General features: G+C 40.7%; 4 protein-coding genes and 1 long non-coding RNA gene across 5 annotated transcripts in view; 3 read left to right on the top strand and 2 right to left on the bottom strand.

The window, feature by feature from the left end:
- Window positions 1–1,415, bottom strand: part of LOC133019933 (protein kinase C alpha type-like) — a 132,299-nt gene extending 130,884 nt beyond the window's left edge. The window contains exon 1 of the mRNA XM_061086528.1: window positions 1,024–1,415. Coding sequence (XP_060942511.1) covers window positions 1,024–1,190 — 167 coding nt within the window. The 5' untranslated portion in view covers window positions 1,191–1,415. The remainder of the gene's footprint in view (window positions 1–1,023) is intronic.
- A 610-nt stretch (window positions 1,416–2,025) lies between these two features.
- Window positions 2,026–2,643, bottom strand: LOC133015277 (uncharacterized). The gene is made up of 3 exons (XR_009681525.1): window positions 2,604–2,643; window positions 2,368–2,414; window positions 2,026–2,124 (listed from the first exon to the last, which is right to left on the bottom strand). It is a non-coding gene; the product is annotated as an uncharacterized LOC133015277 (long non-coding RNA).
- Window positions 2,644–3,376: 733 nt separating this feature from the next.
- On the top strand, window positions 3,377–8,441 carry LOC133022630 (beta-2-glycoprotein 1-like). The gene is made up of 8 exons (XM_061089482.1): window positions 3,377–3,500; window positions 3,809–3,988; window positions 5,638–5,734; window positions 5,819–5,895; window positions 6,493–6,678; window positions 6,843–7,022; window positions 7,617–7,814; window positions 8,196–8,441. The coding sequence occupies exons 1-8, from the start codon at window positions 3,431–3,433 to the stop codon at window positions 8,312–8,314; spliced, it is 1,107 nt and encodes a 368-aa protein (XP_060945465.1). The 5' UTR covers window positions 3,377–3,430; the 3' UTR covers window positions 8,315–8,441.
- Window positions 8,442–9,277: 836 nt separating this feature from the next.
- Window positions 9,278–14,683, top strand: LOC133022639 (beta-2-glycoprotein 1-like). Its single transcript, XM_061089495.1, has 8 exons — window positions 9,278–9,458; window positions 9,705–9,881; window positions 10,455–10,551; window positions 11,156–11,232; window positions 11,454–11,642; window positions 12,557–12,736; window positions 13,493–13,690; window positions 14,463–14,683. Exons 1-8 carry the CDS (start codon window positions 9,392–9,394, stop codon window positions 14,525–14,527), a joined length of 1,050 nt encoding a protein of 349 aa, XP_060945478.1. The 5' UTR covers window positions 9,278–9,391; the 3' UTR covers window positions 14,528–14,683.
- Window positions 14,684–16,543: 1,860 nt separating this feature from the next.
- nol11 (nucleolar protein 11) lies at window positions 16,544–25,804 on the top strand. The gene is made up of 18 exons (XM_061084218.1): window positions 16,544–16,690; window positions 17,954–18,067; window positions 18,459–18,515; window positions 18,809–18,957; window positions 19,069–19,126; window positions 19,333–19,474; window positions 20,205–20,405; window positions 20,753–20,829; window positions 21,517–21,640; window positions 21,806–21,897; window positions 22,281–22,346; window positions 22,432–22,607; window positions 22,726–22,851; window positions 23,162–23,410; window positions 24,210–24,288; window positions 24,562–24,651; window positions 24,912–25,019; window positions 25,150–25,804. The coding sequence occupies exons 1-18, from the start codon at window positions 16,544–16,546 to the stop codon at window positions 25,261–25,263; spliced, it is 2,169 nt and encodes a 722-aa protein (XP_060940201.1). The 3' UTR covers window positions 25,264–25,804.

Below are 25,804 nucleotides of genomic sequence, written 5' to 3'. Positions count from 1 at the left end.
AAGACCGATTTTTATGCTTTGTTTTTTTGTCCTGAAGATGCCGAGAGGGCATATTTTGTTTGCACAGTGTAAAATATTGTGTAGGCTGGGATTTAAAAAAATACCCACCTTTCATGCCATGTGCATTAATGGGATAGTTCACCCAAAAATGAAAATTCACTCATCTACTCACCACTATGCTGTCTGAAAACATCGTCATTTACACCGTGTTTTTAGCCTCAAAGTCCACTGTTATCCTCCTGGGGAGCCGCGTCCACACGGGGATCACAGAGGATATTTAGGCTGAAACATGGTGTAAAAAGACCCTGTTTTATGTCTGGATTACAGAGACTTGGATCACAACACAGGAGCAGTATGGAGGAAGTTATTTTTTTTGACTATTGGTTTCTTTTTACATTTGAAGAAGTGGTCGCCATCTACTTCAATTGTATTGGATTTGGCTGCAACGCTGTTTACCCCTGAAACTCTAAGAAGTGTCTTATGGACTCAAACACTTCACCCGCCCCTCCACCGGCTGAGTGGTGAGTGGATAATGAGTGAATTTTAATTTTTCTGTGAACTATCCCTTTAACACAGCCAATATTATCCAAAAATAGATGTTGAAAAGGACAATATGTCCCCAAGCTGCTAACTGTACAATATTTATATCCTCCTAGATTATTAATATGATGTTTCTTGTCTAATTTGTTTGTTTTTAATGTTTTTATATGAGCTAATCACTGGGAATTTCCAGGATAAACCGAAAATCCTCAGCCTCCAACCACCCTGTGTGTGTAATGATCCTGACACTGACAGCAGCAGGACTCCTCCCATGTGTCACACAGCCCGAGCACGGCTCCACACTTTGGGGCTGAAACTACTTTTTAGAGAGAGTCAACTCCGCCAGATGTGAGCAGGCTGCAGGACCGGGAAGGGAAAAGTTCGCCCCGAAGTTACATCATCCCCTCAATTAGTGTGCAGAGAGCAACAGGCAGCAGCAGCATGAGGCAGAGGGAGGAGGAGGTGTGGAGGCGGAAGACTCACCAGATGAAGTCGGTGCAGTGGCTGCAGAAAGTGGGCTGCTTGAAGAAGCGAGCGATGAATTTGTGGTCCTTCACCTCGTGGACGTTCTTCTGCCTCAGCGCTCCTTTGCGGGCGAAGCGATTCGCTACTTCCCCGGTGGACGACTCGTTGAAACTTCCATCGGCCATGGCCCCCCCGCTGGTGCTCGATCAACGCTACAGCCTGGTTCGATGCCCGGTCCGGACGTGTTGCTGCTGCTGCTGCTGCTGCTTCTCAGGCGGAAGAGACTCGGGGTGTGGAGCCAGCAGGGAGCGGAGCGGCGGTGCTCACCGGAGACACCGGACCTACTGTGTGTGTATGTGTGTGTGTGTGAGTGAGAGAGTGTGTGTGTGAGAGTGTGAGGGCTTCCCTGACTGTACACACCACTGAGCTGCTCCACTGACAGCTCCGTGCCACCAGCCACACATGTTGGAGAGCACGTCCGGTAACGCCTTCAGAGTAAAACACTCTTTGTCTTGCCCTTCTCATCCAGATGTTATTGATCACATATAATAATAATTACTATAATAATAAGCTATAATAATAATGATGGTATTTATTGTTGTTATTATTATTTGGATTATTCAGAACCCCTCAAACCACAGTAACAAAGTGCTTTACAAAAAGTACAATCACCTTGCGAATGAATTATGACGAATGCAGTAATTAGTTCTTGACCTTATTTGTAAAGTACTTTGAGATAATGCATATTATGATTTTGCGCTATACAAATAGAATAAAATTGAAATAATTAATGAACTAGTTTTTTCAATAATTACACATTAATCCTGGGCCTTATTTAGCTTCAGATCCACACCTGATCAATTCATCAAAGAGACACAAAAAACTTTAGAACAAGCAGATTTAACAATTCAAACAAGAAGTCATGTCACCCTCTAAAGCTCTGGCACAGTTATCCAAAGGGCTCTGTTGGACATTTTATTTTGAAGAGACACTTCCTGATCTTGGTCTGTGTATCGCTGTGTAACTTGACTCTTCCCCACACCGCTTCCTCCTTGTCACTCGGGCTGATGTCACACCACAGGATTCACTGTGGGAGGGCCCCGGTCCCGCTGCAGGAATCTGGAGTGGGTGCGTCCCCGGGTGGAAAGAAGGCGCATTACACTTTACTTTAACTGCCCAAGGAAAAAGCTCATAACGTTCAACATCAGCAGATCTTATATTTAAAATATAAGAGTCACTTCAGCGCGTTATTTTATTATTATTATTATAAATAACGAGCTGAAGTGGCTCTTTATTATTATTATTAATAATTATAATAATAATAATGACAATAGTAGTATTAATAATAATGATTATACTGACTTCATTTGTATAGGACCTTTAGAAACAGCTGTTTCAAAGGGCTTCACCTGGAAGACAAATACAACTAAGTATGCTTAACATCAACGACAACAAGCTAAATAATACAAAGTCAAATCAGGTTAGATAAATCTGAAATCATCTGACACGGAGCCGAAGACCACTGAAAACATGCATAAATTAAAAAGCAAAGTAGTAGAAAAGAGCTTTAAACCGTCAGCCACATGACACATTGTTACCTCCTCCAATCAGGTTGTTTTCACCCATGTCCTGTTTGTCTGTTTGCAAGACGGCACAACCTACAGGACAGATTAACACAGAACTTTATGGAAGGATAAAGTATGGCTCAGGGAAGAAACCATTACATTTTAGTGTGGAAGCAGATCAGGGCGTTTTATTTCTCATCTTCTTAGACATCGCAAACCGTTGTTTTTAGCATTTTTGTTGATTTTTGACTTAGAGAAAAATAAATTGATCTAGATGAATAAATTAAGCACATTTAGAGGACTAAGTGTGTAAAATGTTGTGCAGCTTGCTTGATTTTAAGGGGACTGTTTGGCCTTGGCAGAGGAACGAGCTCTACTGAGTGACATTCTATGTTATTGTGCCATTTTTGTGATTATGGTTCTGCAGTCCAGAGTTTTTCATTTGTTTTTCTAATGAAGTGATCAATCTTCTTTTTCGCATCTGTATTCAACCTCCTACATTTCACTAGCTTGTTTGTGTGCGTGTGTGTGTGTTGTGCGTGTGTGTTTGTGTGTGTGTGTGTCTGTATGTGCGTGTGTGTGTGTCTGTGTTTGTCTGTCTGTCTGTCTCCATCTTTCATTATTCATGAGTTCACATCACGCTGTGGACCCGCTGCCCGCTCTTGTACCAAATCAAGGTTATCGATCAGTACTAAGTAAATATGCAGGAGTTGAAACCTTTGTACTCGATCGATAGGAGCTGACTCTGGCATCTGATTGGAGCACGCTATCATGGACTCTTTACCCAGCAGCCCTTATGTTGGCCCCCCCATCCTCCAGCCAGGTGCAGGGGAAACTGAGTAGACTCCACTTTTAAGAAGATGGCTCCGACTTTGGCTTTGTTTCTACTCTGCCCATTAATTGTATGCGCAGCTGTAACATCCAAGAAAGGTAAAAACGAAAATAGGGCAGGGAAGTAGATTTCTTTGCATTTGAGCATCAAAGTATTTTATTTTGTTTATTGGTAATGTGCTGCAAGTATTCCTGCTTGACTAGCCGTTTGCACTTGCACCATACGGTCAAAGGTGTTTAATCAAGTTAACTTTTACAACAATTCTCAGTGTTATAATCTACACATTGAATCATTATTAGTTGAGTGTTGTTGCTGTGTTACATCAAAATAATTTAGCTGCAGAACTTAAACCTTACTGCTGTGATTCCTGTCCTTCATGCTTGGGTCAAATTATTTCTTTAACCAGTATGTGGCCGTCCTCCTGTCACCGACGGGGTTGATGAGGCCACTCTGAAGCGTGTGTATGAGGCAGGAGAAGAGGTGGCCCTCACATGTGAACAGGGGTACTCGCCTTCACCGACCACCACTCATCGGATCACCTGCACGGCCGCAGGAGAGTGGACGCAGTCGGATCTGGCCTGTTCCCGTGAGTTGAGTCAATGTAGATTGTGTCAGCCTGCCCACAGAGGTGCAACACTAGCACAGCTGTATTTTTTAAAGAAGACATGTGATTTTAGAAGTATTTCTCTTTCCTCTAACATCCTTTATAGGTTGTTGGTGAATGTCTGCCAAGTTAAAAAGTCTAAAGTCCATGGCAGAGGGAGTTCTCTCTCCCACTGACAACTCTGCTCCTGCATGGCACTCATGAAATGCCTGCACAGTAGTTCAGCCGATAGTTCCGCCTTTGAGATGTTGCATGACAACACAATGTCACTTTTTTGCACAAGACTTCCTAGCTGTAGAAATCCTAGCTGAAGCATGCTCCGGCCTTAAAGGCCCCCACGGTTGCGTGTTGCAACGCAATACACCGCCAGACCACTAGGCGAAGTAATTTTTTTTTTGTTGAAGTCGGCTCTTCTTCGTGTGTGGCACACTTTTATTTACATCGCCACGGCGGCTCCTCAGAGACTTTTTCTGGCGGACAAATCCGCCGGTCAGTGACGGGTTATACTAGTGGTCATAGTTTCGGATCGTTTCTGCCAAGTGCTCTTCTATTTTGGTCCATATTCGTTCTTCTAAATCTTCCGTCGTTAGAAAAATTGGCTGACATACGCAAGCCGCAGGAGGGACCCCGCAAGTACGCGAGGGGCGTGCGTACGTAAAAAGCCGAGTATAAATCGGCCTTTATTCATGGTTTTCCAACCGTTGCGCGTGTTGCCATGCAATTCCCCGCCAGAACACTAGGCGGAGTAATGTTTTTTGTTGAAGTCGGACACGAAGAAGAGCGATTTATTTACATCGCCACGGCGGCTCCTCAGAGCCTTTTTCTGGCGGAAAAATCTGCCGGTCAGTGACGGGTTATACTAGTGGTCATAGTTTCGGATCTCTTCTGCCAAGTGCTCTTCTATTTGGTCCATATTCGTTCTTCTAAATCTTCTGTGGTTTCCGGGCATGAACCGGAAATGCGACTCCGGAAATGATGTAGTTAGCAGACCAATCACAGCCCTTGCGGGCGGGTGACGCTTGCAGGGCTTTGCCGTCTAGTTAGAAAAATTGGCCGACGCACGTAAGCACGTAAGAAGGGCTACGATATCACGTAGGGGGCCCGGCAGGGCTCTTGCGCTTCCTGGCCCGTGAAAACGCAGAAGCATGCTCCGGCCTTTAGTCTGGCACTACCAAACAAAGCCAGGCAAATCGAAAGCAGAGGCCGGGCAGAAAAGGGTTTGGTTCGTGGTATCGTCATGCCAAGGAGATGCTGCTTTCTTCAGTCTTAAGTGAAGTTCCCTCTGTATTCATTTCCAAATGTGAGCCTTTTTTGGCAAAGACGCTGTGCTCTGTGGTTTTGGGGAAGGTGTAATCTGGATGTGAACTATAAGTGGCCCATGTGGTAAATGGGGAATATGGCCAAAATAGCACAAAAGAAATTCAGGCCACCTTTGATTGACAATCATTAACTTTTAAGTATGTTCAGATCAGAAAACAGTCAAGTTAAGGACCCTAGCTTAAAGTACCATTTTCAAATAACCTGGTGCCCCATTTAAATTAGTTTGTCAATATTACACTTTCTATTGTCCTGGTGTTAGCGTTAGGGGTTATCATTTAAACTCAGTGTTCTATTATCTCATATTTCTACAGCTAAGATGTGTCCGATCCCCAGACCTCTGCAGCCTTTAGCAAGGGGGCGAACAGAAGCTCCATTCAAGAGTGTGCTGAACTACACGTGTGACGATGGGTAACGTTTGAATTCCCCATCACTGCAACCTGTGTGTTACAATGATAATATCTGTCAGTGTAATGACGTTTTCTTGTTCACAAGGTACGTCATGCAAGGAGCCAATGAGAGCAGGTGTTTACACGATGGTTCCTGGAGCGATCCCCCCCCTCTCTGCAAAGGTAATGGAGGAAAATACACACAATGGAAAATAATCATAGATTATATAAGTGTTCAGCTGAGAGAAAATTCAACAGCCATTATGTAAACTATAACGAAAGAAAGTAAAGAAACATTTCCAACTTAACCGGGAAGCTGCTCTTAATTTTTTTTATTGATGAACTTGCATTTGCTTTAAGCTCAAAGTATCTTGATTTGGAGCCAGGATCACCAAAACCGACCACAAACTGTAGTTTATCTTAATCGTGTTTCTATATATTTGTATTCATAAAGTAAATGTTCCCAGATTGTTCATTGAAAGTAGAAAGTAGTACTGTGTGTCTGATTTTACTGATGTGTGAAATTGTTTCAGTTGTCAGTTTATCAGGAAGACCAAACTCAAACCAATGGAATCTAATCCAACAGTGCTCCAGTACATCCTCCTTCATGAAAGTTATAATATTAAGTGTTTGTTTCTCCCCTGTCCATTTTTTTCGGTTCGTATAGTATGATTCCACAAAAACGACTGGATGGATTATTACTAAAACTTGGTGGAAGGATGTTATATGGCTCAGAACTAAATGCAGTTGATGCAAGGTTTGTTTTTTTTGTCCTTACAGCTGTGAACTGTCCTCTGCCCACGGCACCTAGAGATGGGAGAATCGTCTATGATACGCCAGTTACTGAAACCAGCACCATGTATGGACAAGCCTGGACGTATGAGTGTAACCCACCTAAAGCACCCAGTCAGGAGAGGGGATCCTGCAGGGCAGATGGAAGGGCAACTGAAACTCCAGTGTGCCGTGGTACAGAGAAGATGTCAAATATTTCTATATTCGACTGTCTCTTACCTCCATGGTTTAGACAAAATACAGTTTAATAGTCTCCCGGACTTTAAAACTGATTTCCCAAAATGTGTACACTATAAAACTCCTCACCTTTTCTTTTGTCCTGTTTCTGATCATCCCAGAGGTGAGCTGCTCCATTCCAGCAGGTATACCAAATGGCTTTATCACCTTTGCTGTGATGAGACAACATGGCTACAAGGAGAAGGTTAAATATGGCTGCAATGAGCACTATGTTCTGGACGGTGAGGCCGAGGTCCAGTGCCAAAACACAGGAACCTGGACTCCCAGGCCAGTGTGCAGATGTGAGTCGTGGGGAAATGAGATCTTAAAAGCTCAATTTGTGTAATTTGTGTTTTGTTACTGTCCAAGATTCTGGATTAATGTATGCATCAATCAGTTGTCAGAGCGCATAACAGTCCCCTTATCAAACAACTTTTAAATTCAATAAATCCAGATTTTTATTTGTATTTCCATCAGTCCCTCAAACACGGCTGTTTTTTCATCAAAATGTTGAAAAACGTAGAAAAGAGTCCTGGATCGGGGTTCAGTCTTGGGTCAGGCCCCACCCCTCCACAAAAATTTCATGTAAATCGGTTTTGTAGTTTTTGCGTAATCCTGCTACCAATCAAACAACCACAGATGAAAACATAATCTTTATTCGAAATATAAGAGTATCCAGATATGCTCATGCTGAGCTTGCTTCTATTCTCTGATTCTGAAAAGGAGTAAATTGGTAAAGAGGAACAATGACAGCCTCTCAACACTAAGTACCGCTTTCAAATGTAGGGGGGGTGGGGGATTCAAATGAGCTTTTAACATTTTTTGATTTTATAACTGGATTTGGGATGACTGGTCAGAAAATGCTTTAACTGTCTTGTTGTTTTTTCACCTTCCAGCTCCCTGCAAAGTTGGCATCAAAAGAGGCCGAATCTTCTACAACGCCAGGAAGCTCTGGATCTCAGACCTGAAGCCCAACAGAGTCCTGCACAGAGAACCCGTCGTCTTCTATTGTCTGAACAGAGCCGAGAGGTGCGGCTACCCTGTGGCCAGCACCTGTGATGATGGAACCCTGCCCATCCCAGAATGCTTTGAGGGTGAGTTCTCGCCAGCTCAATAAATCAAGACTAACGATTGGACAACTTTCCCAGGATGAAAGACATGCTTTCAACTGAGGCACCATAAGTACTTATACATGTGCAAAACATATACACTGAAATCTATATCTTGAAGGTTCTGAATATACTGTGGAGAGTAACCATCAGATAAGAAATATCCAAACATAGTTTGGGCCTAACTTCTCCCATAATCCACACATTTTCACTCGTAACAATACAATGTGTTTTATCCCTTCAATAAAAGTCAGGTAATATGTTAGATATCCTACAGATGTGTTGTGATGTTGCCATTGGGGATGTGAAATATCTGAAATAATACCATATAAGTAATACGTCTGCCACTGTACTTCTTGCTTCTAGAACCGGGCAAGGTGGATTACACATTAAGGGCCAGTTCTCTTCCATCTGAAATCCCAATGTGTGCTGTTTCGCCCCCTGCAAGCACCACGAACCCTGCGGGCCCTGCAAGACCTGCATAACATCTGACCTGAGACCCACAGACGGGATGTAATTTACTGGATCTTGGTTAATAAATCTGTCATCATGATCTTTTATTTTGATCATAATCCAATATTTTTAATTGTGAATTAAATCTTTAAAAAAATCGATATTTTTTGGTGTGGTTACTAATGATGATGACTACAAAGAAACATAGTTATTTCCAGGCTGCAGATTCATACACACTATGCACATAAATAATGAACATACACAGTACAACACCTGGGTTACAATAAAAACATGCAGATACAAATATAAAGGTGGATCTGGTGGATTTAGATGTGGTTTCACAAAGGGACTGTTGGGCCTGACAAAGGTGTGCACTCTGCCATTCTAGTTGTTTAATAGATCAAAAAGTGAATAAAAAGTTAAATAAAACAAAAATATCTTTAGTTGATCCTATATTGTCAACTTGTAAATCAGCGTTTGGAGTTGGGAGTGGAAAAAAGCTTTCTTCTAATGGAGGCACGCCAGATAAATATTCAGTGGTTTATAGATCAGGTACAAATATCTTTTAAATTCTGTGGTTGACAGGGAGCCAGGGATCAAGATTCTGAGCATAAGTCAAGATAAAGGCAAATGGAATTTAATGAGCTGAAGTGACGATGAATGGCTTTTAACAAAAGATCGAGGTGCGTAAAAGTAATAAATTCTGCTGGTGACAATGCCGTGGACAAAAACATGTTCTTCTCTGTATTTTTCACTGAGGTATTGTTAACTGGCCTCTATGCTGTTGTATTCTTTAGTTTTTAAGTATCTCTGTCACATTAAGCTGAGCTTTTTGAAAGTCTGATGCTTAATAGACAAAGTCTGCAAAAACAAACATTTGTCCCTGTTTCATAATATTGCTGCAATAAGGGAAAGTCCACTGCTGAAGCTTCACTTCCAGTAAAGTGATTCCAATCTCCTGTAGCAAATAAAAACAGTAAACAAAACCTGAATTCACTTCGTGCTGCTCTTATCTGTTCAGCTTCAGACGACAGCAGCAGCGAGAGCGAGCACAGAGATTTAGTGTTTGAACCACATGAGCTGAGGAGCGTCTGAACACGTGGACGAGGATGGAATTCATGTTGACTTTGTTTCTGCTCTGTCCATTTGTGATTTCTACCACCACAGCATCTGATGGTATTTGCTTTTGATTTGCTCTTATTTCACTTGAACTACATGAATGTATGTTTTGCGATGCTGGTTAACCTCAGTATTTTATATTATTTCAGGGCCAGTAACTGCAGAAACAAGATGATTTTTTTTCAGATCATATTGGGGATAATAATTGACAATATCTCCAAATAATGTAAATCACTCGGAAAATGTTCGTTTCAGCTTGGGACTATATACATAATATTTATTATAATCAATGTGTCCATTCAGTGTGTTCAAGGCCTAATCTGCCTGTCAACGTTGAAGTGGCTGGGCTCCAGAGGTTCTACAACCCCGGGGATGAGTTGACGTTGTCCTGCACACAGGGATACACCCCCATTCTCGGCCCTCGGACGATTGTTTGCTCTGCGAGGGGAACATGGACCAAAACCAGCTTAATGTGCAAACGTGGGTCTCCATTACTCTCGTGAGAACTTAAAGTCTTGTGACAGAACAACAGCATATGAAACAAATACTATGTTTAATGGCAATTGGCAAATTTAAATTTAACAGCAACAATCAAATATCAAGTAATTTGTACTGGTATCACTGATAGATTTTCTTTGTTTGTTTTATGAGAAATGAAGAAATACAGAGAAATGAAGAAATACAGAATCAGACTGTTTTCATTTCTCCTGATGATGTGATATTGAACATTAGTAGATTTTGGGGAGAATATTTGACAAGCATGTGATGCAACATGAACCATTTCTACTAAATTCTGTTCACTATTTGTCTTGAATTTTTCTATTATGAATATGTAGTTTATTACGGAATTTTACTTAAAATATATGACTTCACCGATGCTTTGGTATGAGAATATTTATATACGTTTAAGTTCTCTATTGAAAACTAGCACAACTAGATCACACTGATCCCTTCGTTGAGGTTGTACATTACTACAGCAGGTACAACATATACAGTGTGTAAATCTATCATTCATAGAAAAATAACTGCTCTCTGCTGTTTTCTCTCCTGCAGCAAAACAGTGTCCTTATCCTGATCTGTTATCTAATGGAGAATTGTACTATGAGGATACAGTGTTCCAGAGCACCATCAACTACACATGTCATAAAGGGTAAAGCAAAAAACATCTATTTGAATTCTATTATGAAACACTTTTCATAAAGTGGGGATGAAATGCCAATAAAAATGGCTGGGATTCAGAGCTAGGTTTTTGCAGAGGCTCTTGTTTGTGTCTAAAGTGCAGTTTGAAGCTGAATTTAGTCCTTTCTCCTCTAAATGCAGTTGTAAAGCAAGTTACAGGGAACTAACATCAGCCGCAGAGCATTTTGTAACAACTCCACAGTGCAGTCAGCTGCTTGTTTTCTGACATATAGATTTCATATTGCCTAACATATTTTATAATAATGTAATCTGTTTTACCCAGACAAGTCAACAGTAGTGTCGTTAATACTGAAGTTGACTTGTTGACTAAACATTAACAGAGCTGTCTGCTGAAAACATTGACTTATGTTCATCACACATTAAGTTGGCACAACGTGATCAATAAACCAGAGTCAAACAATCATTTTATTTTGTGTGCATCTTACAATAATCTGATTTACCAACATTTGGCATCAAATGCACTAAACAACATTTAAATCAATCATCATGTATTTTGTAAATATCTTGGCAAACTGAGCATGAACTGACTTAATGAAATGGCTTCTGCTCTGCAGACATGTATTGAGCGGAGCCAGCTCTGCTGTGTGCCAAGAAAGTGGAACATGGAGCTCAGCAGTACCAGAGTGCAAGCGTATGTAATCCGTCTAAGACCAGGAAAATTATTAATCCGGTCAAAAACACATTTGTATTTGTTGAGTGGAACACAACAAAACTACCACTTAGTTTGTTGTGAATCAAGTTGTTCATAACAACAAGTAAATTATACACTATTATAAAAAAAGACAAAAGAAACTTCACGTTCTGTGTGCAAGCATGTTTATAAAATGGCTCATTCTCCCTCCTCCCTCCCAGCTGTGACCTGTGATCTTGCTCCGATCCCACAGTTTGGGATGATCATTTATGACAAGACGATAAGAGGGAACTCCACTGAATACGGCGTCACTGGGACATACAAATGCCTGCCTCCGTATGTGCTCTTTGGCAGCGCGAGAGCCGAGTGCACCGCCAGCGGCACCTGGACTAAAACACCTGAATGTCGAGGTATGACATACCAGTAGTTATATTGTCATACTGTGAGACTTATTTAACCATCTAAAACACAGTTGTATCAGCAGATGAGAAAACGATCCAATACAAAAAGATCCACTTATGTAATTTGTCCAGATTTCATGGAATTCTAATTGTAAATGTACATGTAAGGTACATTTACAATTTTTTTACACAAAATAATGAGACTAATGATAGAACAGGAATTTTCCTGTTTTATGCAACCATTGAATTGAGATATAATGGCTAAAAATATATATTATATGTTATTGAGCAGGTGTAGATACACCATTTTCCAAAGTAATAGATACAGTTTTCTGATATTCCAGGACAATAAATGTATATTTACGTATGTGTTTTTTCTAATTTAAGACTGACAAATCATAAAATAAAGAGACTTCCTAAATCATGTGATAAGCTGTCCTGATACACCAAATCAATTATTTGGGACTGTTATGTGAATAAACTTACAGTGTAGTATTTTATTATGAGGTTTTGATTGGAGAATTCAATGGTTTTCTTATCTAACATCAAATAGTCGTTTGGCACAATGACTTTAATATTCATCACTTGTTTAGTCTTTTTGGAAAATACTGTATGAGATGTAAGAGACCTGGAAATGTTGTTCTGTCTGCTAACAGGTGTCAGTCTCAATGTATTGAAAGAATAAGGCAGAACAGTCTGTAACAAGCCTGTGAAAAGGAAATTGGTGGATTTCTCACTCTATTATAAGAAAGAAAACGTCCCTCCAGGGAGCTGAATAGGAAGACACATTAAAATAAATTAGATGCAATTGCACCACATTTGGTCTTGACCGTTTTAAGCTGAAATGTTCCGATACAGCTTCATGGGACATTTATTCTACAATAAAGACAGTCACCAACACTCTCCCTGATGTTCCTTTGCAGTTGTGAGTTGCCCTCCACCAGAGAACATTGACAAAGGCTACATGTCGAACAGTGACCAGAGAGCCTTCGACTACATGGAAACAGTCAAATATGGCTGCGACGGGGACAATGCACTGGAAGGAAGCATGGAGATAGTTTGTCAGCAAACTGGGGGGTGGTCAGAAAAGCCGTCCTGTAAAGGTGGGAGTAATTTTACGAACATTTTACCCCCAGACCTGCTTCTAGTTTACAGAAGTACATAGTATGTTTTTAGCTTTCTGGACAATGCATGGTGGGAATTGAATTTTCTTTATGTGTTTCCCATTGTGTACTGTTAAATGTATTGTTATTACAAATCAGTTCCATTACTTTTACTCTTCTTTTTTTTTAAAAAACCCAATAAGTAATTTTTATTTTTTTATTTGTGCCTATGCTGACTGTTACTGGGGTCTTAAAATTGTGTTAGTATTTTAAAGTTACAGTGTGTAGAATTTAGTGACACCTAGTGGTGAAGTTGCATGTGGCAGCTCAATACCCCTCGCCTCTCCCTCCCCTTCCAAACATGGAGAGTGAATATAAAGTATTTCAAAATAAAGGGCTCATTCTAGGGTAAATAAAACAACAATTTAGATAATTAGATAAAACACACTAGGATTATTTTACATAGAATTTTTGTCAATAGACCTCTTTCCCCTACACCTCACACACTGGACCTTTAAAGATTTTATTTATAAAAGTAATTTTTTGGAAAATGTGCATGCTTTAAAACTGTTAATCAGCCTGACACTCAATTAACTGTCGGATAAAAAATGATTAAAACCCCTTTCAGTTCTCTTTACTACAAATCATGGTGATCAGAATTTAACATTAATTGATTTGTCTTTATTTAAAAAAAATAAAAATAATAAAAGTATAACACAATTTCTCCATTGAAACTGTTTGTCTTCCTCCTTATAGCTCCTTGCAGCGTTGGCATAGGCAGAGGAAGGATATTATACAGAGGACGAAAACTCTGGATCAAGGACTTGCCTTCAAATAGAGTCTTACATAAAGAAATCGTCTCACTCTACTGCAAGAACGAGGCTAGGGGGTGTGGTTATCCAGTGCCAACGCAGTGCATCGACGGAAGACTCATTATACCTGAGTGCTTTGAAGGTAAAAAATATTTAATGAAGAAGCAGAATATATCACAGTTAGCTGTTTGTTCTATTTCATTTATGTATGTGTGTACACAACCGATCAAACGATTCACAACACCATAATGTCTCCAGGTTGTTTAATCCAAGTCCATTTAATAAATATAAATGTCAGAAAAAGCTATTGTCAACCAAATCTAAAATGTAAGGTAAGTTCCATACAAAGTGGGACTTTTGCAGGGAAGCCTCGAAAGTTAACACAAACAAATATTATACACATTTTTGTTGATCAATTATAAACCCTCTGTCTATAAAGGAAGTCTTTGAACAAACTGTGTTACTGGTGAATATCACATTCCAGAAAGTATTGGTATTGTGGCAAAAAAAAAATTTTTAAAAAGAAAGAGAGTCTAGTTGGTCAGGAGTTCATAGAGCAAGACAATGACCAACTAGTTAATCAGAAAATAACAATAACTTGCCTGGTAGTGTGTATATTTACCACCATAAACCTTCCTGCAACCTTACAATGTCAGATATGTGTTTTCTCAGGGTGTCTTACATGGCATTATTATCTCAAACTGTCCCTTGATGAAGAAATAGACTTAATAAGTTTGTTTTTCTGTGACTTGGTGTATATAAAATCACTGTTTGGATTTTTTGTCCCATTGTAACACCTCTCTCTCTCTCTCTCTCTCTCTCTCTCTCTCTCTCTCCCTCTCTCTCTCTCCTCTCTCTCTCTCTCTCTCTCTCTCGCTCTCTCTCTCTCTCTGTGTGTGTTTGTCTTTTTCCAGAGCCCAGCGGTATTGATTACCACCTTCATTCAGGTTCCCTTCCATCAGAAATCGAGCAGTGCTGAGACAGCAGGAGATCCCTTCTCCGATGATTATTAAACCACTGTGATAGACACAGTCAATCTGTCTTTTCATTTTAAGCTTTGTAACCAAGTCTCTACAAATGAAACAAGTTCAGACATTTTTTCTGACTCTGATTAATAAACATTCCTTTTCTGCTATTACCTCTCAAAATGTGAATTACCATGCGATCCATGAGGCATTTATGAAGATTACTATGGTCTGATACACTTATTTTTCTTTTGTCCTTCAACAAATAAGATACTTTGCGTCATCAACCCACCATCCACAAACAAACAGAAATGCCCTCTATGTCGAACCTCAGCAAAAGTAGGTCTACTGATTCAGTCCTGCACCAAGAAGCATGAGACAATCTCAACAAGAATGTAACACAATGGCCTTCATAAATTGACATCTTCAAGGTTTTCTTTGGGTAAGTTATGACCATATAACCAAAGTTCAGATCAATTCTGTGTCACAAACCTGCCAACTCTTTACAACACTGTATACTGTTTCGCAGTGGTAGCAGCTGTCTGTTTGTCTATGAAAGAGATGCAGAGTAGACTACAGCCTAAAGAATCCAAACTGAAAACATTATGGGCTGTACGAACATTAGTTCATCTATATTGCTTGGTGCAGATCTGGATCAGGGGAAGGCTCCAGGATTTCCCCTCTCATTCTTTAACATTGTGAGATTTGGGCGTTTTTTCCAACGTTTTCCTTGAGCAGGAATGTTTTATTTATGTATTTACAAGAGTGTGCAAATTGGGCAGGATCCAAATGAAAATTCTGATCAAATGTGGCTTCACAAGGGGACTATCGCGCCTTGGGCGGAGGTATTGCACTTCTAGTTTGATTTAGATTTGTATCAATGTGCAATTATTTTCAGAAAAACAATTTAAACATGTTATTGTAAATGTTTGTGCAGATTCCAATGTTTCCAATGACATGCAGGATGAGTTTGTATTGTTAAAGCGTGTTCGTTTATCCTTTAAGAGAAGAAGAGCCGAACTCAGTCTGCTCAATTAAGTATTTATTTAGAAAGCAATGAACAGGTTACAGCAGCGCAATGGGCTTCCACTATACTAGTTGTATTAGAGCGCCACGAACATCCGGAGCCTGTTTATTTTATAGCAGTAGACCTTCGTTCCTCCTCCTCGGAAGTGCGCAGGCGTAATCCATCCTCCTGGCTTTTGGAATACGGAAGTAGACAGGGAGACACTCCCAATGACGCTATAGTTGCTCGGCAACCTGTTTACTTCATGAAAGGCCTTGACCCAGCAGATGCCATGACGGCCAAAGACTATTATCAATTGGAGAAAAGATTATTATGTTTTCTGCTATAGCAAAACAATCCTGACTGTAAACATTCAGATCCTTGAAACCAAAGCAACGAAACAGAATTAAGTCAACAGAGTCGCTCTGTCCGACCTCCAGACTTATCAAACAGCTCCTGGAACTCTGTCTGATGTCGAATGCAGCTAAGGAAATTATGCTTTAATATCAAAAAAGTGAATTATGAGGACAAGTAAAAGATTCATTATTGGCACTAAACAGCAACGGTTATTAAAAACATTTGTATGAAGCATAATATCTAGCTAAAAATCTGTCCCAACCTCTCTTTATTTGGTTAAGAGTACAAATATAATTTGAAATGCTTCTATCTTCATTTGTTTAAAATTCTGTCAGCACAGACTATAGTTAAAAAATTGAAATCCTAACAGTATAGAGAACATCACAAAATGTAGATTATTTTAATGATCTTGAATAATGCAGAGCGCTGTTTGACAAGGAGTTTCATGTTTACACTTTTGACGCTAGGTGAACATCACATAATTTTAATGGCGAGGCCGAAGAAGCTATGACAGCTCATCAAACTGTGTGTCTGGTTCTTCTGGTAATGATAACAAGGCGGGAGCAGCAGCAGCGTGTTGGCTGAGCAGCAGCAGCCTCGTGCTTCCGGTTTACCGCGCGTCTATTATCGCGATATCCGGCGAGACTCCGCTCTCTTCTCGTCCAGCATGGCGGCGCTGTATGAGGGATACACGTTGTGCGGACCCGTTCCAGCACAAACTCTGTCGAACTCGGGCGTCCAGGGCATCGAACAGGAGCGAGACAGCGACCACGTCGTCGTCACGGACTCCACCAGATGTGTCACCCTGTACAAAGTGAGTTGTACTCTCTGTTTCCACGGGGCTCTCGTTTACCGGAGCCAGCTGATCACTGCGAGCCGAAACACTCGTGTTGGCATCCTCGCCTCTGTTCGCCGACAGTAACAGAAACCAGCCACAAGACAGGAAATTCACATTTCAACCCGGATCATTCTTCATATCTCTTGAAAATACACAGGAGTGGTGGCAGAGGTTGAAGCTGAATGCTAGTTTACACAAACATACATGGCAGGTTAGCTAACTTTAGCTAAATCCACTACAGGACACACACACACACACAATGCTTAATGACTTCTATCACATGTAAACTCACACTGGCTTTAGCTAATAACTCAGTATCTCGTTTATAATTTTTCATATTTAAATGTCTGGTGGCTGCAGAGAATAGTTTGTACCAGATAAACAAATATATAATGCAGTTTTGTGTGTCGGGGATAAAGCAGCTAAAAGTTTACATTGGCAGAACTTTTTAATAATTAAATGTAATGATTTATGATTTCAGGAACAGAGGTAGTATTCAGTTCAGGCCAAAGTTTATCATGGGGGGGGGGGGGGGTCTATATGGCGTTATCAGCTTGTTTTAGCTGTGTAGTTACAGGTAAAGGGAGCTGGGACACATGCATGCGATGGTAGGAGTGGGGGACTAAGTCCAAAAATGATATCAAGATAATGGTCACATCATTTGACATTGGTAATTCTCAGGATACATACCACGTTATTATTACCTCATCCAAGGAGGTGACATGTTCATTTGAGTATGTTTGTTTGTGTTTTTGTTGTCAGGATTAGACAAAAACAAATGGGCATTTCCAGGGAATAAGTGATGGACCTATTAAAAACAATCAGGCATATTGAGGGGACTGCTCTCTATGAGCATGTGCAATTTGATGCAGCTTGATTGAATTGAAGGGCACTGTTGAGCCTCGGAGGGGAGTACACGTTCTACTGAGTGCCATCAGTTTCTTTTAAGTTTTGAAATTGAGTTTAGCTTCTGAGTGAAGGTTGAGCTTTCTCTTCTTTAGGAGCAGAGAATGACAAACACTTGATAAACGGCAAACTATTTTACAAATCAGAAGTCGATCCAGTATGTACCTCTACACTGTGCTTGCCCAAAGAAGGAGCAATATATCGATATATATTGGACCTCTGTTATATAACTATTGATGAAAGTTATATTGTGTTAACTATTTTATGCTGTTTTATTGCCCTCCCTTAAGAAATATTATTAATTCTTCCTTCCTTCCTCTGTGGTTCTGACAGGTGTCAGACCAGAAGCCACTCGGCAGCTGGACAGTTAAACAAGGTCAAACTCTGACCTGCTCAGCAGTCTTCAATTCACAGACCAAGGAATATGTGGCCATCACAGATTACAAGGTAAACCTTTCTACACAGTCTTGTATTTTGAGTAATTTTACTCAGCCATACTGACTAACCAACCAACCAGGCCAGTTCTTTTACCTTTTCCATACAATTAAAGAAGGTAGTGTCTGTGTCCCAGGAGATAGAACCTGTCGTCCACTAATTGATGGGTCACTTAATCTTCCATCCAATTTTGTTTTCACCAGGTTCGCATTATCGCTTTTCCTTGTCCATATTGTTACTGAATGATTACACAATGTTTGTACTTTTTAAGTTGTGATCGTTATAATTAACAATATGAGGTCCTTGAACATAACAAAATGTTTATTTACTGTATTACTCTCGCTGTAGATGGTAACTTTCCTAAATATTTGTCACCTGATGCCCTTTTTTGTTGTCTTTTAAGGTGATCAGAATATGGAAGGAAGAAGACATCCTCTTAGAAAAGGCCTTCAAAGCAACAGTAAGTCTGAACATGGGTTCATCTCTTCTGTCAACAGCACTTTGCATCCGCTCCATTTGAAAATGTATTTAAAAAAGTATGAAGTAGGGTATAGATCCATGAAAATACATATTTCTCTATCTCTCTTCCACTGCCAACATGGTTTATTGTACCAACATTTCTTTTTTTTCATCAGAAAGCCCCTTATTTTTGGAATTATCCATAGTATTCTGAGTAACCAGCCAAAAAAGCTCTAAATGCCTTTACTGATGGCACATTCTCATTCTGGCCTCCTGTGCAAATATTCTCTCCAGGTGTCATCAGATGTCTGGAAGGTCCATTGTGTGGATGGAGCGGAGCCTGTGGTCTTATTTCAGAAAGGAGCTGTGCGACTGCTGGACTCGCTGCTTTCTGCTCCCCAGCAGCCCATAGAGGACGTCCTTTCTCAAGAAGAGGCCATCAGGTCAGTATCATGATGCCTTACAGCCAGAGGAAAACCCTTGTGTTACCCTTGTGCTGTTGCAGACCTTTTGTTTCTTTCAGCCTGTAAATGCATTGTCTTTTTGTTCTTTAGGTGGAGCGCCAACATAGTGGCAGAGACACAGCAGATTGTCGTCTTCACAACTGAACAGGTAACAGAATTCAAAATGTTAGACTTATGACTTATGGACTTGTATCACAATGCCAAGCCATAAAACGATGAATTCAGTGTTATGCTAATGTGCCTACACATGAATAACATGGATAAAGTCTATCCTTGTTTTCTTCACATGTGGCAGGGAAAACTATTAGGTACTGATGTTTCTGAATGCCTGTTTGCCTCACTGTCTTCCCACAGAAAGGAGATCATTTCCTCTACCTGCAGAGACTGAACCCTAACACCCTACAGAGGTACCGGTTGGAGAGAGAGGAGCCTGGTGTCGCCCCGCTCAGCTTCTCTGCCTCCTACAGGGATAAACACATCCGCCTGCTTTATCTCTGTAAGCCAGCATTTCCTGTGAAACCCTTTTAGTGTCGGTGTTTGGCAGCTCAGGCGAGTTTTAATGGACTTGGAAATGAAAACAGGCTCAACAGAGGGGGTGAAAAGAACCTCTAATAGAAAGGAACAAACATAAATGCTGACAGTGATAGCCCAATGGCAGTAATTTTAATGCTTTGTATGCACGAGGTGTGTGATGAAAACGGACACATGTGAAAGAGTCTGGGTAGGTACTGTTTGAATTCAGCACCCTGCCACTACTATGGAGACCTGCCACAAACGAGGCACCCTACTCATTTAGCATAACCGTAGAGGGAAGTGAATGACCCTGGTTCAGTATAGCTGCTTTCAGTCTTGCACTGAACTTATGCCAATAAGGCTCCTCTCGTCTGTCTAGCTTCCTCGTTGCAGTTCAGCTGAACTAAGTAGGGAAACATGTAGCTGTGCCCTTATTAAGGGTTTTAGATGTTTATGATAAACAACTTGTAGCCTATAATTAAATCTTTGTATCCTGAACGGGAGCCCCATGCTGTGTATCCTCTTGATTGTGCCGCCAAGGCTGATCTTTCAGTTAAGTGACAGACTCAACACCTAGGATCCAATATTGTTTAGATTCTTTTGACATGTGTTGTAATGCATGTGACATGCAAAGTGAGAGTGTGGTTATTGACTCCATCTACCCTCTCCCTTCCTTTTCCCTGTTTGTGCCTAATTGTTTTCCTGCCCCACAGACCCTAACGGCCATGTGTACCAGAGTGTGGTCTCTGTGCGAGGCCTGGCGACTGAAGAGGGGACTCAGGCGCTTCCCCGTAGCCTGCTGCTGGCTCTTCCTGTGGGCGAGGGCCCGCTGGAGGCAGCCTCAGCTCTTCACCTGGATGAAGCCCATGTAGCTGTTGTCGGTGTTCCACATCCCTCTGCTGGAGCTGGTAAAGGTAACTTCAGTTTATGTGCCCAGACCACAGCTGCTCATTCAGATACATCTGTTTTGAGGTTTTCAGTTAAAATTGGACTGAGGATATGATTTAATGTTTTTGCCTGACTCGTAGAGTTTTAAGCTTGCCAGATCCAGATGTGTCCTAAAGGTTTACGTTACTTTATAAAAGTAAGATACTGCTAAAACTAAAAGGATTTTTAGGTTAAAATTATTACTTCAGTCTAAATATTACTGTAATCTTTTTTAACATGTGGACCATATTTTCAGAATAAATGCATAAGAATGACTCCAGGATCTAATGTTAGTGTCTGTGTCTCCTCATTGTCTGTGTCTTTGATTTTACAGACTTTCTCTGCATCTGGAATACCAATTTCCAAACGCTTCAGGCGGGAAAAGAAATGGCTGGTAAAATCTATGGGCAGGTAGAGTTGCTTTACAATATCAAATTTAAATTAGCATGACACTCAGTAAAGCACACACCTCTGTCAAGGCCCAACAGTCCGCTTACATTCAATCAAGTGACACCAAATTGCACATACTGATAGATATCATTTCCTTAAATATCCCAGAGGTTTTTGCATAAAGTAATCCATGGGAAATCAGTGAATATGCTGAAGAACCCTGAATCTTGCAATACAGTCCCGTAGTTTATGCATCATTGTGCTTACATACATACATGCAAACAAGAAAACAGACAGGAGTGAATACATAACCCCCTATGATCAGTGAATAATACAATATACTGATGTGGACTTTTAGTCATACCAGTAGCAGGAGAGCAGAGCTCATACGGGACAGTCACCAGTGTTCACACAAGCTTTGTTGCTTATGTTAGAAGTGTGCATGAACCACACCCACATTACGACCGGCCAAGGTTCCCTGTCCTTCCAGCTGATGGGTGCTGTTGGAGGCCTGTATAACTTTGGTAGAGCATTGTGTCTGCGCTCGACTGTGACGGGCTTCACCGTCCCTCCTCACAACTGAAGTGCAGTTTACAATTTTAAGATAGATGCATAAACGTACTAGATCACGCAGTCTTTGTTTTTAATCTATGTAACATTTGCTTGTACCATTAATTCCGAATCAATTTTCTTTTCTTTCTGATTTAGCTATGGTGTTATTCCAACAAGTTATTCATTCCACATGGGAAAAGCCTTTCTGTTATCCCATTCGTCTGCCCCACATCCTCACTGGCCTATGCACTGGGGAAACTGAAGCAGGCCAAGACTGAAGGTGAGCGTAAATAATATTTTGGTACTGTGATTTTAATAAAAAGAAAGAAAAACCTGTAACCTCTACAGCTTGTTTGTTTGATTTAATACATGTAATGCATACAACAAAATATTGTATTGTCCTACAGTTCATATTAAACCAAACAAAAATGTCTAACTACCACAGATTCCAAAGCTCCGGCTTCTGTACCATCTTGGAACAACATTCTGCACGGGGAGAAAGCTCAGCCCTCCAGAATGGTGGAGGCCAGGAAGACGGTGAGTTAGATAACTGGTTTATATGGGTTATCAAGGCAAAATAACGTCAATGACTTGATACAGTGAGGACAGATTTTCTTTTTGCATGAATGCTAGTTAATCAACCTCATATTCTTGCCTTGAAAATGTGCTTATCGTTTCTCAGACGGACGGTGCATTTAAAACCTCCATTTATTAGACATATTAACAAGTGCTACCTACAAATGAAATGGTTTTACAGTAGATGCTGTCTGAAATGGGGATGTGTCTTTCTGAAAATGTTTACGGTAGTTTTGTCACTTTCTTAAACGAACAAAATACTACAAGGCAACTGTCCTGTTTAGAAATGTGTGGTCTTGTTGATAATGGCAACTCTAATGTGCTCGACTTTTCTCTCTCTCCAGAGAACAACCCGTAAGACTCTCTCAACCCCCTGTTTAACAACTGACCAAGTTCTGGTGCTCATTAAGGTAAAATGCAAATTGTGGTCCTGATTTGCATGCTTCAGCAAAACAAGATTTACAAACGCTGACATTGTTTAATTTCCCACTGTAGACGGCCCCAGTAGAAGATGTCCAGAAAGAAGTGGAGGGGCTGCTGTCCAGGTCCGACTTGCAGCCCTCAGTGGGGCGGCTTGTATCAGTCCTCGTGTCCAGGAGCCTGGCTGATCCAGCTTTCTACACCCCCAGCACCCTGGCTCAGCTGGTGCACACTCGGGGCCTCTGTCACAGGTCAGGAAGATTCAAATGTTTCTCAAAACTACCATCTTACATCAGTCTTTATTTTACAAAATGTGTTTCTCTACTGTTATACAATAATGGGACCATTTACCTTTATGACCTCCTGCAGTGTGTGTCCTGACCTCGTGCTGTTGGCCCTGGAGAGGAAGGACTACTTTCTGTGTCAACTCTGCTTGCAGTTCTTCCCTGACATCCCCGAAGCTGTCACCTGTGCCTGTCTGATGACCTTTATCAGGTTAAAACCTAATTTCTTATTAACTATGTTGAACATGCAATATGTGGTGCAGGTGATGAGGTCCTCTGGGATAGTTTTTAAAACCAGGCTCAGATACAAGCAAGCGATCCTGTCTATGCCTGTGTCCTGCGGTGACCACAGGGGGCACCAAAGTAACAAACATTTTTGAATTCTTCAAACATGTGACTAATTTTTTAAGTTTGATGAAATATGCTGCACACAGTGAAACAAGTGTCGTAGCTGTTTTAATAATCTCACTTGGTTCAATAAAATGTGATTAACAATATGCTGTTGTACCTTGGTCTTACAGTATGCCAGACGTTGATGCAGAGAAAGGGAGCCTGGAGCCCGACAGCGTCTCCTTCATGGAAACCCTCATAGCTCAGGAGCGTGGCCAGGTCGGCTTGCAGAACGGTTTCAGCCCCCCCTCCTTGGACGAGCAGCACTCAGACGCCCACAGAGGAGGTGATGCCATCATCACCAACGCAGAAGGAAAGGAGAAGACCTCAACTCCCACAGAACAGATGTGTCCCGTGGGATTACACAAGGCTGTTCTACTGTATCCTTCCAATGCACAGTCAATCAAACACAATTGACCAATGAGGCAACTATTCACCATCAACTTAGGCTACGTCCATACTACTACACTTTTGTATGAAAACTCAGCCACTGATACACCTGTCATACACTCTGCTCCTCAGTTTGAGATATGTTCAAATTGAGAAGTTCTGAAAGGCTGCTGGTCATGTTTTAGTTTAAAATATCTGGGGCTTTGTTTTAGTCTGGACGGGCAAAATAAGAGATTTTTTGGTAATTATGACGTAGACACTCACCAAGGCTGATTGGGTATTTTCGTTTAACATGAACCCCCTCTGGAATAAAACAACCAGCATTAGCCTGAGATACCAGATCACAACATGGATAATCAATTACAAGCGTTGCTGACTGTTGTCTTTGCAAACAGCTGTTGTATAGTTAAATTCTGTGTTTTTCAATGATAACTCCTTACATGTGTAGGAAACAAACGTGTATTCAAGCAATTCCCTTGTACACTGGCACCTGTATGCTTTAGTCTGTACGCTGGCATACACTCGCCCACTGTACGCGAGTGGTCACATGAAATGCCATGTTGCTATGGACGGGGTATTAGAACTGATACGGAGCCAAAACACATGACATTTTAAGTTATAAACGTTTGTTACCAAACATGTAGTAGTATGAATGTAGCCTTGAAGTTAGTGTCTGTTGCTGCACATATTTTGTGTTGGTAAATAAATGTAGACACTTAATAGATACAGTAATCAATTTAAAACGACTGAGAAATGTTTAAGTGTGACACTTTAACTCAGGCTGCAAAGAAATGAGGTGTTGCAGACGGCGTACAGCGACACTTTCCTCCTCCCACACCTTAAAGATCTCTCCTCCCAGCATGTTGTTGTAAGTAACAGATTTGGTTTATGCTATTTAGCTTGTTCAGGTATGAAACTTATGTACAATTTACAACTCTTGAGTCCTCAGTCTTTATTCATGGAGTCTGATTGTGGATTGTTCTGATATTTTTTATTCAAATGAAAGTAGTGACAATAACAATAAATGTAGCTCTTTGCATGTTGCACGATTAATAGGTCGCTCTAGTGTTTTCAGTCAGTCCAAATATAGTAACTAAAAAACATGTGTTTACTGCGTTTATTTTCTTTCTCGTCCAATCAGCTTTTCCTCCAGTATCTGCAGTTCCTCTACCTAAAATTTGCCCAGGATGCAGTGCCACAGATGGGATTGAGATCACCAAATCTGGCTCAGGTCTGTATCAATGTCTGCCCCTATTATCAGGATGTCCATCTTTGACACATCAATACAGGCAGTGTTAAATAATGGCTATCATGATGTTCAGATCTAGTCAAATTTATTTCTATACCATATTGAAAAATAGGATTTGAGCGAAAGTGCCACGATTGTAATAATCATGCCAAATTGTGTTTATGTTATCAATAAGATTTTCCTGTGTTTAAAAGAAACAAAACTAAAATGACATTTGTGTTTTTCTCTGCATTTGATTAAAGATCATGGACTGGGTTTGCTTGGTGTTGGACGCTCATTTCACTGTGCTGGTGATGACCCCAGAGGCCAAAGGATTACTGCGGAACCTCCACAACTTTGTGAAGTCACAGGTAACACTCTCCTCTTTCTAACTGGTTTCATGTTGGTTTTTTTGCATTCATTCTGTGTGCCTGTTATTGAAGATGTGTTTGAAGTTATTTGGGAAAGCATTTTAAACAGTTTTCTTTCTTGTGTCCTCAGGTGAGACTGGTTTCTGAGCTTGGAAAGATCGAGAGCAGCCTCCAGGAGCTCAACAAGATGAAAGAAAAGAGGGACATTGGACAATACTCCATTGAAGTCATTGAGCTGTTTTAGAATGTGTACAGAATACTTTTAATAAACCTTTGAGCAGATTGTCTCCTCCCGACTGTTCACCTGAAGGGGTTTCAGGGTTGTTTGCATGTCTCGACTGGTTTTAGAAGTGCTTTTTGGCGCAGATGCTCACCACCACAACTCAAGTTGCATGAATTTCACTGAAGACATTGAACTGACTTGCAATCTGAACTGTTTTAAATTTGTGTAAGCCAATGAAAATGTGTCTATTCTGATGACTTCAATTGCATGATTTATTTACACTCAGTTTGGTACACTCATACATACAAAAACAACTTAATACAGCAGTATGGGGACGGTTTTAATCTTCATTCATAAGGAGACTGCCATTGAACAATTAACTGCCGGAATGAATGGTTGTATTTTGTATGTCCTAACGCAGCTGGATATGTGTAAGTGTGTCAGCTGGGACTGCAGGGTTTCCACAGGAGAACCTCATATGTTGAAACAAAGAAAACGGTCAATGTGTGACTTTACTTTTATTAAACGATCAAGGTTGAAATGCAACCAATCACTGTTGGAA

The sequence above is a fragment of the Limanda limanda genome, chromosome 2 (assembly GCF_963576545.1).
Source record: "Limanda limanda chromosome 2, fLimLim1.1, whole genome shotgun sequence".
Taxonomy (NCBI): Eukaryota; Metazoa; Chordata; class Actinopteri; order Pleuronectiformes; family Pleuronectidae; genus Limanda; species Limanda limanda.
This window is presented reverse-complemented; position numbering and strand designations above follow the sequence as displayed.